The following is a 16,762-nucleotide window of genomic DNA, read 5'->3' on the forward strand; positions in this document are numbered from 1 at the left end:
GCACTGCTCGACAAAAATTAACAAAGGAGTTTTAGAAACTACCAGCTATGCCCTCAGTGTAAAATGGAAATTTCATAGCCATTATGAAGTTAATTTAAAATTCAACCATATAGTTATTTCATCTATTCCATGAGCTGGAAACAGAAGCTGTTGCTTGAAAAATTAGGACTGGAAAAAGATCCCTTAGACCTCAACCCTATCAGGAACATGTTTGCTTTCACTATTACAGTGGAGTGTATTCTCTTGAGGTAACAAAATGGGTACTTTAAAACAGATTATGAAGATAGTAATAATGAACTGTATTTTATGTGAAATTTTCAGCCAGCAGACTTTGTGGAAAACTAGTGGATAAAAAATCGCCCCATGTTTCCCCCAAAATCTATAAAGATTCAAACAGTTGTCACAATTTTTTCTGTATCAAGCTCAAGATTTCTTTTAATCCATAATAACTGCAAACTAATAAAAAGTTCATTCACTACAGAAATTTAAGAACTGAGAAACTACAGAAAACACCTGCTCAATGTACTTCATATTCCAACCCAAATCTTATAAAAAAACCCACTTCTTTTGTATATTCTATAACTATTTTTATCTGTATCTTTATTTATTTAAAGCAGCACATCAAAATTCAATCCAGAATGTTGTCAGATAAATTTTATTTCAGTTGATGTATTCATTTTTTAAGGACTCCTCCCAAGTAACCTGATACATGGCCTCATTGCATTAATTATCACTAACGCTCCAATGATATCAATAGAATCTAATTCAAGGTAAAAGCTGAAATTTGAATTAAGCATGTTTTTTCCATGCTTAATATATTGTGGAATTCAAACACCATCACATATTAAACCCTCTTATGCAAAATTGTTTTAATATAAAGCATAAGAAGTTTACCCACTGGAATGAATCCAAGTATGTGAATATGTTATGATGGACATTATAAAACATTTAGTAAAGCTGCCTATAACATTATTTTCATTTATAAATTAAAAGTTTAGACTCCAGGTAAAGTTTGCATCTCTTACATAACTTTCATTTGTGCATTAATAACACACAAATACACATTCAAATGGCAAAAAATATACATTGTTGACTACAGAAGTCTCAATAAGCCAGCCTCTTTAGAGATAATCTAAATTAAAATATTCTTTTAACTGCAGCAGTTTTTAAAAAAAATTAAATTAAGTACTTAAGAGTACTGAATGCACTAAATTTCTTTTGAAGAAACCACAAACTTCGAAAAGTAACTTAACTGCATCTCCGGTTATTTTTAAGAATTCCTAAAAACGTCCGATAAGCTACACTCAGTGCAATGCTGAAATTTATATATAGTAATACATCTTTTTATGACTTTCAAAATATAAGTATGTTTTAACTTCAGCAAAACAAATTTTTAAAAACTTAATTCTACCCTTCAATAGGGCCATCTAATTCGATGTTAAATAAAAATCTGGAAATATGCCAAGAAGAAAATGATAGTGAACGAACATAATAAAATTGTGAATAGCTACGGCAAACTCTGATAGTGATCTTTGAGGGACAGTGAACTGAATATAAATTCATGACTCTATTAAATATTTCACATACACTTAATTTTTACTGCTGGTTAAATCAACTGCTTATTCCACCAAGATGTGGTACATTTAATCCTCTATCAGCTCAGCAGCCATAAAGTATAACAAGTCAATTATGTCTTACAAATAAAAATATTTCAATCAAAATATAGCTAGCTAGATTTTAAATTTATATTAGTCATTAAAATATTCCAAAGATTACATATAATATCTCCAAATTAGCATTTTAACAAAAAACAATATTCTACATGTGAGCCAATGGATCTCAACACAGATCACCATACAGTATGTGAAAATAAATGAAATGGAAAGAATGGGGTCAGAGTACCACCCCACTATGTAATCTGGATCTTAATGTTAACCTGTCAATAAAAAAACTACTACTAGGTTCAATATCTAGTAGAAACAGGGTCTCTCAGAAGTAGCCAATTGTCAAGATCAGTCTTAAGATGATGGGATCCTTTTAGCTTGCAAGATGTAGCCTTTGGATTTGATAATTCCTCTGCTTTTAACAATGACTGAATATCGCAGAAGCCAGAGGGGAGTCCATTCATGCCCCTGGCAATCTGGGAGACTTTCCTGAAGAGTTTCCTGGAAACTTGTTTCGCAAAGCAATTCTAAGAGTTGAACAGATCATAGAGTAGTATTTTAGTATATGTGCTACCAGTATTACCCTATAAAGCAAGAAGTATATCCCCACACTCATCATAAAACACTGGCCTACCTATTATTTTAAGTGTTTAAAATTATATCATTTTCCCCACCCCCAACTTGCGGCAGAGTTCTTAGTAACAGAGCTGATACTTTCAAAATGTTACAACCTCACCTGAGATTTCTGAGATTGGAGTCCTGTAACAACATAATCAGATCACAGGAGGCACTGCTGGGGCTTTCCAAGTTGTAAACTTGGAAAATCCTCTTTTACACCGTGCATAATAGATACCATCTCATGTAATATGTTATGTTTCATCTAATGGACTAGTATTTCCCCATCCTCCCACCCAACATAATGGGAACAAAAGAGTTTTCAAAGAGGTTTTCCAGGCTGCATTTATATCCAACCAACCCACATTCAGAAGGGCTTTAGAAAAGTTGGAGTCCTCAGGCTGATTAATAGAATTTTTCTTGTTTAATCTAACAAGGTAGTCCGGGGATTCTTAAGCTGACTTTACCTTTTGGGTCGTTATGAGTTAACAGCTGAATATCAAATTCTTTTGCAAATAAAGTCAGATCTGGTGGCATTACACAACAGGACGCAAGATTCACTTGGTTACTACTTGGTTTCACCTAAAAAAAAATTTAAGGATTCAGTATTCCTAGTAATGCTATGGTATCTTTATTACTTGGTATATATAAAAATTGTGTTTTTAATGAAAGATGAATTCATAATGAACAGCTTCTTTCTTACCTGTGCCCACATGAAGAGCTGTTCTAGCAATGTTTTATCTAGATCAGAAGTCCCTATGGCAACAATCTTTTTGTTCTGAACTAAGTTTTCAAGCTCTGTCCAGTAAGGTTGTAAATATTCTAAAGAAAGATTAATTCCATCTTCAGTTGGAGGAGGAGCAATGATCACAGAATCTAATTGGTCAACACCAAGGGCTGAACATGCTAAAAATAAATAGAACAAAAAGTTGGACAAGGAACAATTTTATAAAGATTTTTAAAAAGCAGAAACTACTTATCTGTAATTCATTTATTCAGCCCCTTATATTTATTTTATTTCACGTTCTATGCAATGCATCTTGAAAATGTAAAACACAAAAATAAAAACTATAAATTAAAACAACATAACATGGAATTTGCTAAAAAAATATGAGGAACAGGAAAACATAACTAAGAAATACATGCATCTAGCATTCTGGTGGTATGCAGAATTTGTTAATTCAGGAATGGAGTATTCTACAGAATTCTGGAATGTTCCATTCATACCATCCCCACTCATGGGGGTTCAGCATGGTCTGGAGGATGAACAGAATGATCTGGAGATCTTGAGAATACTTCATTTACAAATCAACAACATTTGCACATTCCTTCAGCATTCATACAGGCATGGCCTATGGGATGCCTTTGACAGATGTAACAGGTATGTCACAAAATTCAAAGTAAAGTGTCTCAGACTGCAGATGCCACCACAGAGAAGGCCTGTGAATCTACAGATTTTCAGAACAGTGAAGATCAAGCAAAACCATTTTAACTTACAATGAAGTATCTATGCAAAGAGGAGAGAAATATACTGAAAGGCAGGAAAAACTAGAGTTCATAAATAGGCTCTGAAAATTCAACTGTAAAACAAAAAGATACTTTAAAAGTTAACTGAGGTACATGGCACCCAGTATTTTCCCTTATATACTTCTCCCCTTCCTACAGCCACGCTTTCTCCTCAGTAGCCCAAGGTAACTTTCAGCATGCTATAAGAAAAATAAAAGCCTAATTATTGTCAAGGGGCACAGGAGGCTTCTAACTTGCTTTGCAAGTTAAGAGCACAAGAGTTTCAAAGTCTCTGTTTCCTTTAGTGACACAAGCTTGCATGTAGTTCTCCAGAACAAAAGGACTATCTTTGTTCTTTGCCAGCTGTAGTTCAAGGGCAGAGATGAAAGGACATGAAAGTCTTTTTTTAAAAAAATATATTTGGGATAAATCTCTCACCTGTTTTACAGTTACAAAAGCTTTTTTTAAAAAAAGATTTACAAGATATAATTGGGCAGTCACTCAAATTTAGAACTTACTCATATTCACTGCTTCTCTGATTGATGAGGAGTTTGATCTTGTGACAAAGAGCTTTGCTGAAAATGAAAAGGCTACAGTTAACAAGGCAGGCAGGCAAAATGAAAGATTATGTTTTTCTGGCTATTTAAAAATAAATGCTCAAGATGAACTGAGGGATATTTTTCAGTGGCATACACAATCTTTGCAAAAAAAAAAGTTCCTTTGTAAAAAAAAAAAAAAGAGTTCCTTTCCTAAAAAGTAAAAAAAAGTTCTCTTCAATGAAAGGCAGGGAAAAATCTGAATCCAGCCCAGCAAAATATTGTACACAGTACTGAGATAAACAGGTGATCAGTCTCACTGGCAGAATAAGCAAAAATCAGACAAGCCACATTAGGTAATATCTTAATTTAACCACTATGATTTTCGAATTAGAGTGTATGGCTGGCAGGATATGGCATCCTAAACCTACTGTTCCATCTGTTTTGTAATCCACAAGTAAGCAAACTAATGATTAGTGTTGTGTGCAAACCAGATCAACATATGATCCTATGCGGTTACTCCACCACACCTCCAATTCTTGTGGGTCTTCCATAAGATACATTCATAATGCCACTTTGGCTTTCCAGTGATCCAGTTTTCCAGTTTATGATATCAGATTATACATCCATGTATGCTGTTCTAGGAGGAAGCTTTAGGGAGGATTAATTCAGCTATGATATGAAGTGTTGCACATTTCAAGTTGTCTATTACTCCATAGAAAGAACTGTAGAAACAAGATTTGTTAATTAAGTAAAAGTGGTTAACATCTACATACTACATAATTGTGACACCTCTTCTCCTGAATTGATGCAGACAGTCTGCCCAACCTGGTTCCTAATACGGTAGATTTCAATTCCCATTGTTACAGCAGACAGGGTAATCATCCATACCTAGAGAACACTAAATTGGAGGAATCTCGAATTCCTCCAGATTCAGCAACATTCAGCCATTCCTCAGCATAATGTCCAAGAGATTACATTAAGGATGAAACAGTAACTAAACCTGAAATCTCTTAGACCATAACACTAACAAAAATTACTAAGGGTATTAATTTTGGGAAAAAGACTACTAAAGTTGCTACTGGGGGGCAAGAATGGGGCTTTATTTTGAAAGGAAAAACGAATGTGTAGATTCCATGATGCAACATTTTAAGTTTCCTTATCTTTTTAAAAAAACCTCCCTAGATAAATGCAGTTCTATGTGTCATGTATGCTAGCTAGTAACAGTGAAAAGATAAACATAATTAACCACTAAGGAAATAAAAACAAACCACTTACATTTCCGGTATATACTTTTTGAACACTTTTAGAAAGAACATTACACAGAATGTTTTAGTATCATGACAGAAAATCCTTTTAAAAAGATAAATAAGTTACTTAAAGTATGTTGAGAAAAGCCCAGACTTTTTTTAGTCCTCCACCCTCTCTCTAAAATACTGCAGCAATTATAAACACCATCTGCTGAAAAAGCCACTAATCAGAGACACAGTATGGATTGCTTCTCCCTCTCCTTGAAGCTGTTTTTGTGTACACATAACATTCAGTAGAACTGGGTACTGCTTTGGATTCAAAGGCATGCCTTCGAACACAAAAGAAGGTTCCTACAGCCCCTCTATAACTTCCTAAATCTTTTGAACAGGCTTTTTCCCAGGACTGTGCTGCAGAAGCAGCCAAGCAATCTTTGGAAAACACAGCGCTGCTTTAAGGAGTTGCTGACAGCTACTGTGTGAGCACCCTGGCCTTTGAATCTGAAGTGCTGCACAGCCCTAGCATTCACAGCAAAGAAATATTTGTGCTATAAGATCTGAAGCAAAAAGCAGTTTATCATTAAGCTTTTCAAAAACAATCATTCCCTAATGCCACTACTTATCCAAATTTAATTCTAAAACAAATAGGGACAGACAACCTAGAATCTCCAGGTGTTGTTGACTTTAATTGCTATTAGCCCTGGAAAGTGTAATCAATGACAATGAACTGTGGAAAGGTTTCCTGTACCTGGAACAGAGAGCTACCTTCTTTTTGGGTACTGAAATAAGGCACATTCCTTGCTATATATGTTTTTAAACAGGTTTTTAGGTAATGTTTCCATTATTACGAAGCTGGTTAATAGGAATGTTAGGAGATTTCAAAGCAATTTAATATGACATGTTCATTCAGATCCATCTGGTAATCAAGTAGCTTAATTATTATTTCTGTGAATGTAAAGCCACAGAAATATTTGCCAGTGGGCTTCTGAAACATCTGATGAGTTCAACAACAGCACTAGACAACATTCTGCTTTTCCTCAACCTGTGTTATATCTAGATTAGAACATAGCCACGGAGAAGTACTTTTTGTTTTCACTTATGATGGCCATCAGATATTTTCATGATAGGTAAATTCACAGAATCATCAGTGAAAGCTTGATTTAAGATTCTCTCATCAGCGCAGATTTAAAAAGCCTTGTTTTTTACTAGCAGATCAGGCAGCAAATAGACTATTATTTTCTCAACTTTGTCAACAGGTCCCAAACAGCTGCAGCTACAACACATGATGTAGTTTCTTAGATATAAATACACATTTGATATTTTAAAAAATTATACTAATACAGGATTCTAAGATTGCTGCACTATTCTACGGTGGTGCATCATTCCCCAGAAATGTCATCTTCTCCTTTGAGAACTTATGTCTTGCGGAAGGATATCATCTAAGTTTAGTAGCTTCCAAGTACAGTTAAACACAGTTGTTAGTGTTATGAGACTGAACCGGTGTGAGCCCTGAGACCATGTTCATTGTACTGACATAACTGTGAAGTATCAGAAATATATTTTTAATTCATCACCATTTAGTATCACATTCAAGCAGTAAACTATGGTTAAGCTTATTTCCGACACTTACCTGAATTTGAATTTAGCTACATACTGCAGTAAATTATAAGGAAGCAGAAACCTTTGGGCTTTATAGAGCCAAGAATTAGAATTGCAGAGTCATAGAGCTGAAAGGGTTCATGCAACCATTGCTCAATGCAGGAGTATAAATTAAAGCATCCTTTACAAATGTTGATCAAGTTTCTGCTTAAACATATCTAATGGAGAGAAGCCAACCACCTCCAAAGATAATTGGTTCCGCTGTCAAACTGCATTTACCATTAGGATATTTTTTCTAACCTTCTTTGTACCTGTTTCAGTTTGTCCAAATTCTTCTTAAAGTGTGGGCTCAGAACTGCTACTTCTCAGAGTTTGGAAACAATATTCTATTGCCACAGTCTAGAATTGCATTTGCCCTTTTGATTATCATTTTGTGTATTCAGCTTTTGATCCATTATAATTCTAAGTAACTTTTCACATATATTGTTACCAACCTGGACATACCCCATCCTATACCTATGCATTTGATTTCTGTTTCCTATGTATATGTCTCTGTTAAAATTTATTCTGTTGTTTTGAGTCTACTAACAGGACCTATCAAAATCATTTTCAGTTCTGATAACTTGCACAAGCTCATTTTGTACCCTTAACTTTGATTTAATGTTATATGGAAATGCAACTAGTATGTAGGCATATTACTACTCATGATAACTAAATCAAATACAATTTCCATTCACCAAATGAACATCCATTTCAATCAAGTTTTGATGCACAGTACCCAAGGACTTTACAAGTAAAGCTAGGTCTGATTATTCATATTTCTGCAACATTAAGCACAAAACTGATTTTTACCTGAAACTTTCAATTCTTCTCTTTCTTCAGGATTAATCTTTTCTACTGCTTGTGTGAGAGTACAGTCAAGAATGCCTGGAATTTCCTGAAATAAACATTTGATAATCATGAGCAGCTTTCTTCTGGGGGCAGCTAAACATTCTTGATACATTATCAGCTGCAAAAAGCATAATGGCACTGTAAAATATATTTTCATTCTATTTTCAGTTTTTAAAAAATAAAGTGGATATCCAAGGCAAAAGTTATGACTCCTCTTGGTCATAACCAATGCTCCTATCTGAACCTGGCATTATTGGCCAGGAAGAGCAAGACTGAAAGCCAGCGACTTGCACATAATTTACAGAATGAATTTATGTTCATTCTCAACTCTGAAGACAGGCTTGCAGTACTGTAAATGGGCAGCAATTTCCCCTTTTGAATAACTTGCATTCAGCTTCATAGTACTGTCTACAGATCTGTATTGCTTTTTTTTAACAAACACAAAGAAAACTTGAACATCCTTAAAAAACATAAGTTGTCGTTTTTTAAAATGGGGATGGGGTAGGATACCAACAGACTGGCAAAACACCCACAGGAACTAAAATATCCCACACACACACACCCTGCAATAATCTACAACCTCCCCAATAAGTAAGATTTTAATCTCTCGAAGTCATCAAATCTCATGAGATTTTGATATTTTTGCAGAATCTTTGGTATATTTGTAAAACTGCCAGAATCTGGTAGGATTTAATGACTTAAAACTTTGGCCTGTTTGGGTAGAAGGGAAAAAAGATCCAGACTGAACAATAGCACTCAAAACGTGAAACAGTATTAATCCCTGCTCCACACAGACTTGATGTTCTGCATTTTACTTTCAATGATTTAAAAGATAGAGATAATAGGCACTAAAATAATTCTGAGACAACCAGGAACATGCACCTGATATCTTCTGTTTCACTTACTTCAGGGTGTATACTGCTGATAGCTACAGTAAACACAGATCTACTTTCATGCATGATCCTACCATGCAATGGATGACGTGCCTTATGTAAATCTCAATTGACCTGAACTGAAAACAATTCAAAATTGATTTGAGTTACACCTCAACCTGAGATAGAACTTAAATTTAAAAAAAAGCAAACTATTTGTTTCCTGGTGAATGAAATGTTATTTATTTAACTAATGAATTTTTGTAATTTGTTTTGTTCTTATTAGTTGTTATATCTCTGCTGGATTTGTCAGAGGCTTATTTGTAAGTGAAATCTACAACCCTTCAATCTTTTTTAGATGATTTTACTGCTTTATTTAGTGGCACTTAATTTTTTAAAGTTTCATTTTTATATTATTCTGATTTGCTAGTCTTAACATTTTCTTTTCCTAATATTATTTTCAGTTACCCTTTTATTTAATTTAATCTTACCTATCTGGCCTAAAGATCTTTTATTTGCTTCATAATTTGCTTTGTGCTGGTTAATGCCTGTAAAAATGATTAATGATGATTAAAGAAATATGAAAAGATCACTTACCTGCATCAGATCAGAGCTGATTTTTGAACTCCATTCATTTAAAGTTTTCTGAATGCAATCCCTCAGCTGTAAAGAACATTCTGGCATTAGCAACATTTGGTTTATGTTATGCAACATAAGAAATAAATTAAACAGAAAACACTGTAAAAATAACTTTCCAGTATTTATCTATTCCCTTCTGCCCACCTTTTGTCATTCCCATATATGTAAGTCTATCCACTATGGATGTCATAACTTATATAGCACAACCAACATGATGGCAAACAGAAGAATGGTACAATTCTAAAATGTTCTTCCTAGGCTTTATTAATAAAGTGGGTGTACTCTCTTTAGTGCCCAGATGGGGTCAGCACTTAGCAAATTCTGACTAATCTTAAAACAGGTATTGTACCTGCTTAGGACTTGGATGGGGAATCAGTTGGGAATACCAGAGCTCTTGGCTTAACAAGGGAATCTACCCTTGGGGAAGGCAACGGCAAGCCACTTAGGTACTGTTGCCAAAAAAATGGCATGGATACATCTATGAAATTACAAGAGATTACAAGCTTTACTTTACTGAAAGTAAACTGTCCGTTTGGGGAACTACATTCTGAATCAAAGATAGCATGCTGCCTTCTATAGGACTCTTCCATTGTTGCCCTCAAGAAGTGTTACCAATCTTAAGCCCTTCCTTGTGAACTTCCTGGACACATCTGGTTAGCTATGGGTGTCACAGAACACTGGACTAAATGGGCCATCAGCCTGATCCACTACTGCTCTTCTTACATTCCTAAACTCTCTATCAAGTTCATGAAGTTTGGTGTACAGAAAAAAACACCCAAATTATCAACTAGGGAACTGAAATTATTTGATCTCTCCTTCACTGTAATACTGGAAAAACTGTAGAAGCCAAAAGTTCACTGTGTAAATCATGACTAACCACAACTTCCTATGAAGTATGCATTCGTGCTTAAAAATATAAGAAATACCTTAACCTCATCAGCCACAGCCAACTAGTTTGTTTACCCTTCTAGATCCTACCAAACTAACCCCCCCCCCCAAACTGTTGAGTATCTCAAGATAAGTTGAAGCTTATTTATTAAAGGTAAATATATTAACTCTCCTCTCTGCTGAGAGACACAGGACAGCTTTTGGCACAAGCCAGAATGAATTGTGATCTCTCTTTTTAAAAGGGGGGGGGGAACCTGTCACCTCATCCTGTTACTATTATTTGTTGTAAAGGGACAGTTTACAGATGTTATAAATACATACAATGTAAATCCTAAAGCTTTAAATTGGTAAACTGACAATGGGAAGAGCAAATTTTAAAGAGCACATTTGCCTATTTATTATTTATTGATGGTACTTTTGGCTGTATAAGTTCCTGTAATAGGAAGCAAGTAAATAGTACTTAAAGCCACAGCAGTTTTAATATATTGCTTTTTCTTCCTGTCTTTCCGACTCTGTGCCCTGTATTTTATGGCCTTGAAACGGAGTGCTTGTTGATGGTTAACGCAATGGGTATGGGAAACTTCCACCTTTAGTTTTGGATGGGGTTGCATTTCTCCATTTGAGACTGGTGCACAACTTGGGGGTCTCCCTGGACTTTCAGTTCCTGCTCAGAGCAGCTGGCAGCTGTAACCAGGAAGGCCTTTGTACAGATCCTCGTGGTGCAACAGTTGTGCTCATTTCTGAACTGGGAGGCCTTCTTCATGGACACGCATGTCTTGGTCATCTTGTAGGTGGACTATTCCAATGCACTCCACATGGGGCTGCCCTTAAAGACCACTCAGAAACTGCAGTTGGTCCAGAATATGGTGGCATGGACAGTAATGGGCATGGGCACCCATGTAACCCCTCTGCTTTGCAAGCCATATTGGCTGTCAGTAAGCTTCTGGGTGCAATTCAAGGTTCTGTTTATTATTTAGAAAACCCTTGATGGCACAGGCCCTGGTTATTTGAGATATCATCTGTCTCCCATGTTTTCAGCCTGTCTTATCTGTTCAAACAGAGTGTCATGCTCCAGGTCCCATCCATTAAACAATGTCATCTCATGCTTTCTCTGTTGCAGTTCTTGACCTCTGAAAAAGCATCTCCCCAGAGATCTGAATAGCCCTTACCCTGTTCTTCTTCAAGTGAGCCTTGAAGACCTGGTTCTTCCTCAAGGCCTTGGGCTTGGATGAATGGAGGACTCCTTTGGGAAGGTGTGTGTGTGAGGCTGGTTGGGGGCTGTTCCTCCTTTGTTTTTATTGTTGTTTGCTGCCCAGACTCATCTACAAATATTATAAATAAATAAATAACACCTCTGCTTTCTTGAAAACCTCTGGCTTATGTCTCACATGTCCCCCCTTGTTTTAATTGGCTCTAATGATATTTATTTATTTATTTACCTATCAATCAAACCTATATAGCTGCCCACCTCACAAATGTGACTCCATTCTGCACTGGCTTACAAAGTCTCCAAACAGTAACAAGTGCATCAATACCCACAGAATTCAATGTGTTATTGGATAGTTATCCTAACTGTTGAAAATACTGCCAGCTTGGATTGGTGATTTTCAAAGTGTAGAATCTGGGAGAATCTCCCACTCATACAGTCATCTACTAAGAAGCTTCAGCATGTTAAAACAATTCCAGGATAACACTCAGCTTTTGAAGTGAGTTGGACAAAGCACCTAGCATTCATGATTAGCTTGCATGAACTTAAAGAACACACCCAAAACAGCACATACCCAATGGCTGCACACTGCAGGTCAAGATTAGAGGCGTGGGAGGTCTCAAAGAACCCCAGGATAATGTCTAAGGAACTAAAGGCTTCTCTTGCATTAGCAAATGTCAGTGTTCATGAGACAACCATCAGGAGAACACTGAATAACAACAATGGTGTGCATGGCAGGGTTGCAAGGAGAAAGCCACTGCTCTCCAAAAAGAACATTGCTGCCTGTCTACAGCTTGCAAAAGACCATGTGAATAACCCAGACGGCTATTGAGAAAATGTTCTGTGGTCCAAAATAGAACTTTTTGGCTTGAATGAAAAGTGTTATGCTTGGCAAAAGGCAAACACTGCATTCCAGCATAAGAACCTTATCCCATCTGTGAAACATGGTGGTGGCGGTATCATGGTTTGGGGCTGCTTTGCTGCCTCTGGACCAGGCCACTTTGCCATCACTGATGAAACTATGAACTGAAGTTCAAGAGAAACTGGGTCATGCAGCAAGACAATGACCCAAAACACACAAAGTGTACAACCAAAGAATGGTTAAAGCAGAATAAGGTTAATGTTTTGGAATGGCCAAATCAAAGTCCTGACCTTAATCCTACAGAAATGTTGTGAAAGGACCTGAGGCGGGCAGTTCATGCAAGGATACCCGCCAACATCCCTGAGTTGATGTTCTACAAGGAGGAATGGGCTAAAATTTCTCCAAGCTGATGTGCAGGACTGATCAACAGTTATCGGAAACATTTAGTTGCAGTTATTGCTGCCCAAGGGGAGCATGCCAGTCACTGAAAGCAAAGGTTCACATACTTTTGCCACACACAAATAAGTAGCTTTGGATCATTTTCCTCAATAAATCAACTAACTAGTATGTTTTTGACTCATTTGTTTAATTGGGTTCTCTTTATCTAGTTTTAGGACTTGTGTGGAAAACAGACCGTGTTTAAGGTCATATCTATGCAGAAATATTGAAAATTCAAAAGGGTTCACAAACTTTTAAGCATCACTGCATGCATGCATGCATGCATGCATGCGTATATGTATGTATGTATGTGTGTGTATGTATGTGTGTGTGTGTGTGTGTATCTCTCTCTCTCTCTCTCTCTCTCTCAACTAAAATTTTGAAATAAGAACCTTAAAATTTCCTTGATTAGTAAACCAAACTTTAATGAATGAGTTTTAAATACCTGGGCAAAAGGAAGTCTTGTTGTAAATATATGATACTTGAGTATATTTGATCAAATAATTTTGATACAATTTTATTTGCAGTCTTTGTTCTGCAATTGTAAAATGCCATATTTAGATGGTTAAAAAAAAACAAACCCAAGTGTCTCAAGTGTTAGCATCTTACAGTAGGTCATACCTCCACATATGACCTGAGGCCATAATGTGATTTCCTGCTTTAATTACACCAGGATTCCATTCTGCAATTACAACCAGGGTGAGGCAAAGATATTTTGCAGTTATGTGCTGCAACAAAACTACTACACAGTTCAAGCTGTTCACATTTTATATGAAGCTAGAAGTACATTACATCATTTGTTTTAATGAAAAATAAAACTGATTCCTAACAGAAAAGTTTATCTTTGCAGGTGTTATTTTGAGTAAACAATCTAAACCACTGTCTTAAAGAAAAGGCAGAGAACTTGTGTTTCTTCAAATATTATTGATGTGTACCTCTTAGCAGCCAAAGACAGTATAGTCAATAGGGAATGGTGCTAGTTGTCGTCTTTGGCAATATTTGTAGAGCCCCAGATTAAGGCAGACTTTCCTAACTTCAATATAACCACTGATCAAACTTTCAACTGTTCATATTCCTGGCTTGCAATATGAAATTTTAAATCAACAATTTGGCCCCTGCATGATCCATAACACACCACCATTTCCATGGCTGAATGAAAACATCCTCTTAGCTTCTCTTCCTGAAGCTGTCTCCCTTTACCTGAAATACCTTGAAGCCATCATTGTAATCCTGTTTCATGGATAGGAAGCACTGCCCAAGTTTCACTAGAACTTTGACCTCATAGCTATGGAACACGTTGACTATTTTGCCAGTGTATACAAGCACCACCTAACTACTATTCATATTGATTTGTTTCTAGAACATACCACAAATTCAGTGAAACAATGAGATCACCACAACTAATATTAAGGATTTATCAGGTTGTAACATGTACTTCTTAAAGTATCCAAAACAAAAAACAAAAAAACAAAAACCCACACACCATTTGTAGATGGTGTAGTAGGTAGTTACCTATGACAGGACAAGCCAAAAAGAGGAAACAACTGAATGGTACTATAATTTCCAATTAGAATAATTCAAATGTTTCCTCATGCAGCAATACTTACACCCCACCATGAATAATGGGTTGGTTGCACTTGAGAAGCTGTCCATCCTATAATAACTACCAGCAACATGCTACAACCCTCCCTCCACTCCAGTCCTGCAGCAGTGCCAGATGTCAAGCCTCGGTATTTCATCTATCAATAGTACTGCAAGATTTAATAATTTATTTACAACCTGATACCTCTGAGAACATCTGTCACAGGTATTAACGATGCCATGCTGGAGCAAAAAAGCTTTGCAGGGAGGCTGTGATATGGACTAACCCTGCTATGTTTTAACAAGAGGTTCAGTTCTATCTCTTGTGACCTGAACAGAGACAAACTATTTTTAATGACACCCCATGCAATCGGCTGTACAACCATACAATGGATGACTACTGTTAAGAAGACTATTACTACTATTACTGTTATTGTTTTTTTCTGACCTCACTGTTTATCATCCCTCCATCTCTATAAACACTCATGTCTATGTACACACAAGTACACACATACAGAGTCCTGTAATTAGTGTAACACTTTATGAACCTGAAGTGGACTCTGTTCCTCAAATATTTATGTCATAATAAATGTGTTAATCTTTGTGGTACCACATGCGTTTTACTTTGACCTATTTGGAACCAATTATTCTGAGAGATACTGCAGTCAGACCTTTGGAAAAGTTATGTGCATCTACTATACAACAACATCACCATAAATATATACATTATAATTTCTATATATTTTATTCATCACTTGAATGTTGACTAAAAAAATGTGTTCATATCACAGCTTTACAGTCTTTCTGGTTTTACAGCAGTTTTGCAGCTGTTCCTTATCTTTGAACTCTGTCTCACTGTTCTTACAGGCTCAAGACTTATTGTGTTATAGTTAAGTCCACAGTTTCTTATGTTTTGATTCTTGGTAGGGAAAGGCCAAAACAAAGATACTGTATTGCAAGGCAGTATGTTATACATATATATGATTTGCTAGAACAGGCTTAAGAGCTGTTAGCTAGAACAGGCTAGATTTGCTAGAACAGGCTTAAGAGCTTAAGGTTAGCTCGGTCCTCAGTAAATGTGAGGAATAAACCTACATTCTGGGACTCCAAACAATCTTTATTACAGGAGGGCAGTAAAGTCAGTCACCAAACGAGGTTTGACTTCGCCGCAGATCCATCCGCCCTCGCGCAAGCCGTGCCAAAGCCAGAATGCAGACGAATGCCATTCCGCGCGCCCAGCGCCCACCTTCGCCCCTCGAAGGCGGGTTACGTCTCGTCGGAAAGGCATCAATGGATGCCCTCTAGTCGCCGTCTCCCACCCCCCGGACCTCTTCTTTAAGCTCACCTCCTCGCTGGGGGTGGCCGGACATTTCTTCCGCAAGCGGCCCCAGTTGAGCAGGTTGCCCGTTTGCAGGTTGAGGGTGCGCGCCTGCCCCAGCAAGACCGCCGCCCTGCCGCTCTCCGTCCCCATGTCAACGTCCAGGTTGCCCCTCTCTTCCGGCGAGGTGGTGCGTCGCCGGGCTTGGCTCGGTAAGGGCGAGGAGGGTATAAGCGAGTCGCCTCCTCAGAGGGCTGGGGAGCGATGACTAAGCAAATAAAAGTGCTCCGTCACCCTCCCCGTCACATGGCTTGGGGACAATAGGGGCAGGTGGCCGGTCAGGGCTAGGGAAGGAGCGGAGGCGGCCGCAGCGAGAGCGCCGTCGCGGCGGCGGAGGCGAGACCCGCCCGCGCTGCCGGGAAGATCCTCCGGCGCGGAGCGCGTCACTTAATCCCTCCCAAGAGAAACCGCAGCTCTGCCGCCGAGCACAACGTCTTGCAGTCGGCGCATGCCTCAACATCACGAGCATGTGCTGTGATCGCGGCCGCTCGCGCCGCCCTCCGGGAGACGGAGAGGGTTTCGAGGAGCGCCCTCTGCCCGTTGCCGAGGACGTCCACGTGTTCTACCGGTTCACACACACGTACGCACTTAGGTCTGCGCCACGCGAGGATGTCTTGCGTTGGGCCGTTCTGCGCTCGTTTTTATCATGAATATTCTATTTGGTCCCCCTACCTTTAATCATTACTTTCACTACCATTAATCTTCTGTTTGGTCCCCCTACAGTTCCTCTCCAGTATCTAATCCTAGAAGAGAAACGACACCGCAAGACTTTTGGCACCCTTTGAATGTTCTTCCAGAGCCCCATTTCGCTGCTTCGATGTGCTATTTGCCTGCATGGT

General features: G+C 37.7%; 1 protein-coding gene across 1 annotated transcript; it reads right to left on the reverse strand.

Moving 5' to 3' along the window:
- Positions 1-639: 639 nt before the first annotated feature.
- On the reverse strand, positions 640-16,379 carry GCLM (glutamate-cysteine ligase modifier subunit). The gene is made up of 7 exons (XM_088153560.1): positions 15,891-16,379; positions 9,528-9,593; positions 8,020-8,104; positions 4,304-4,360; positions 2,983-3,185; positions 2,747-2,861; positions 640-2,191 (listed from the first exon to the last, which is right to left on the reverse strand). Exons 1-7 carry the CDS (start codon positions 16,014-16,016, stop codon positions 2,019-2,021), a joined length of 825 nt encoding a protein of 274 aa, XP_088009686.1. The 5' UTR covers positions 16,017-16,379; the 3' UTR covers positions 640-2,018.
- Positions 16,380-16,762: the final 383 nt, after the last annotated feature.

This window comes from Python bivittatus, unplaced genomic scaffold, assembly GCF_059951505.1.
Source record: "Python bivittatus isolate LINGU-HERP-01145 unplaced genomic scaffold, Pbiv_v1 ctg000700_np1212, whole genome shotgun sequence".
NCBI classification, from domain to species: Eukaryota; Metazoa; Chordata; class Lepidosauria; order Squamata; family Pythonidae; genus Python; species Python bivittatus.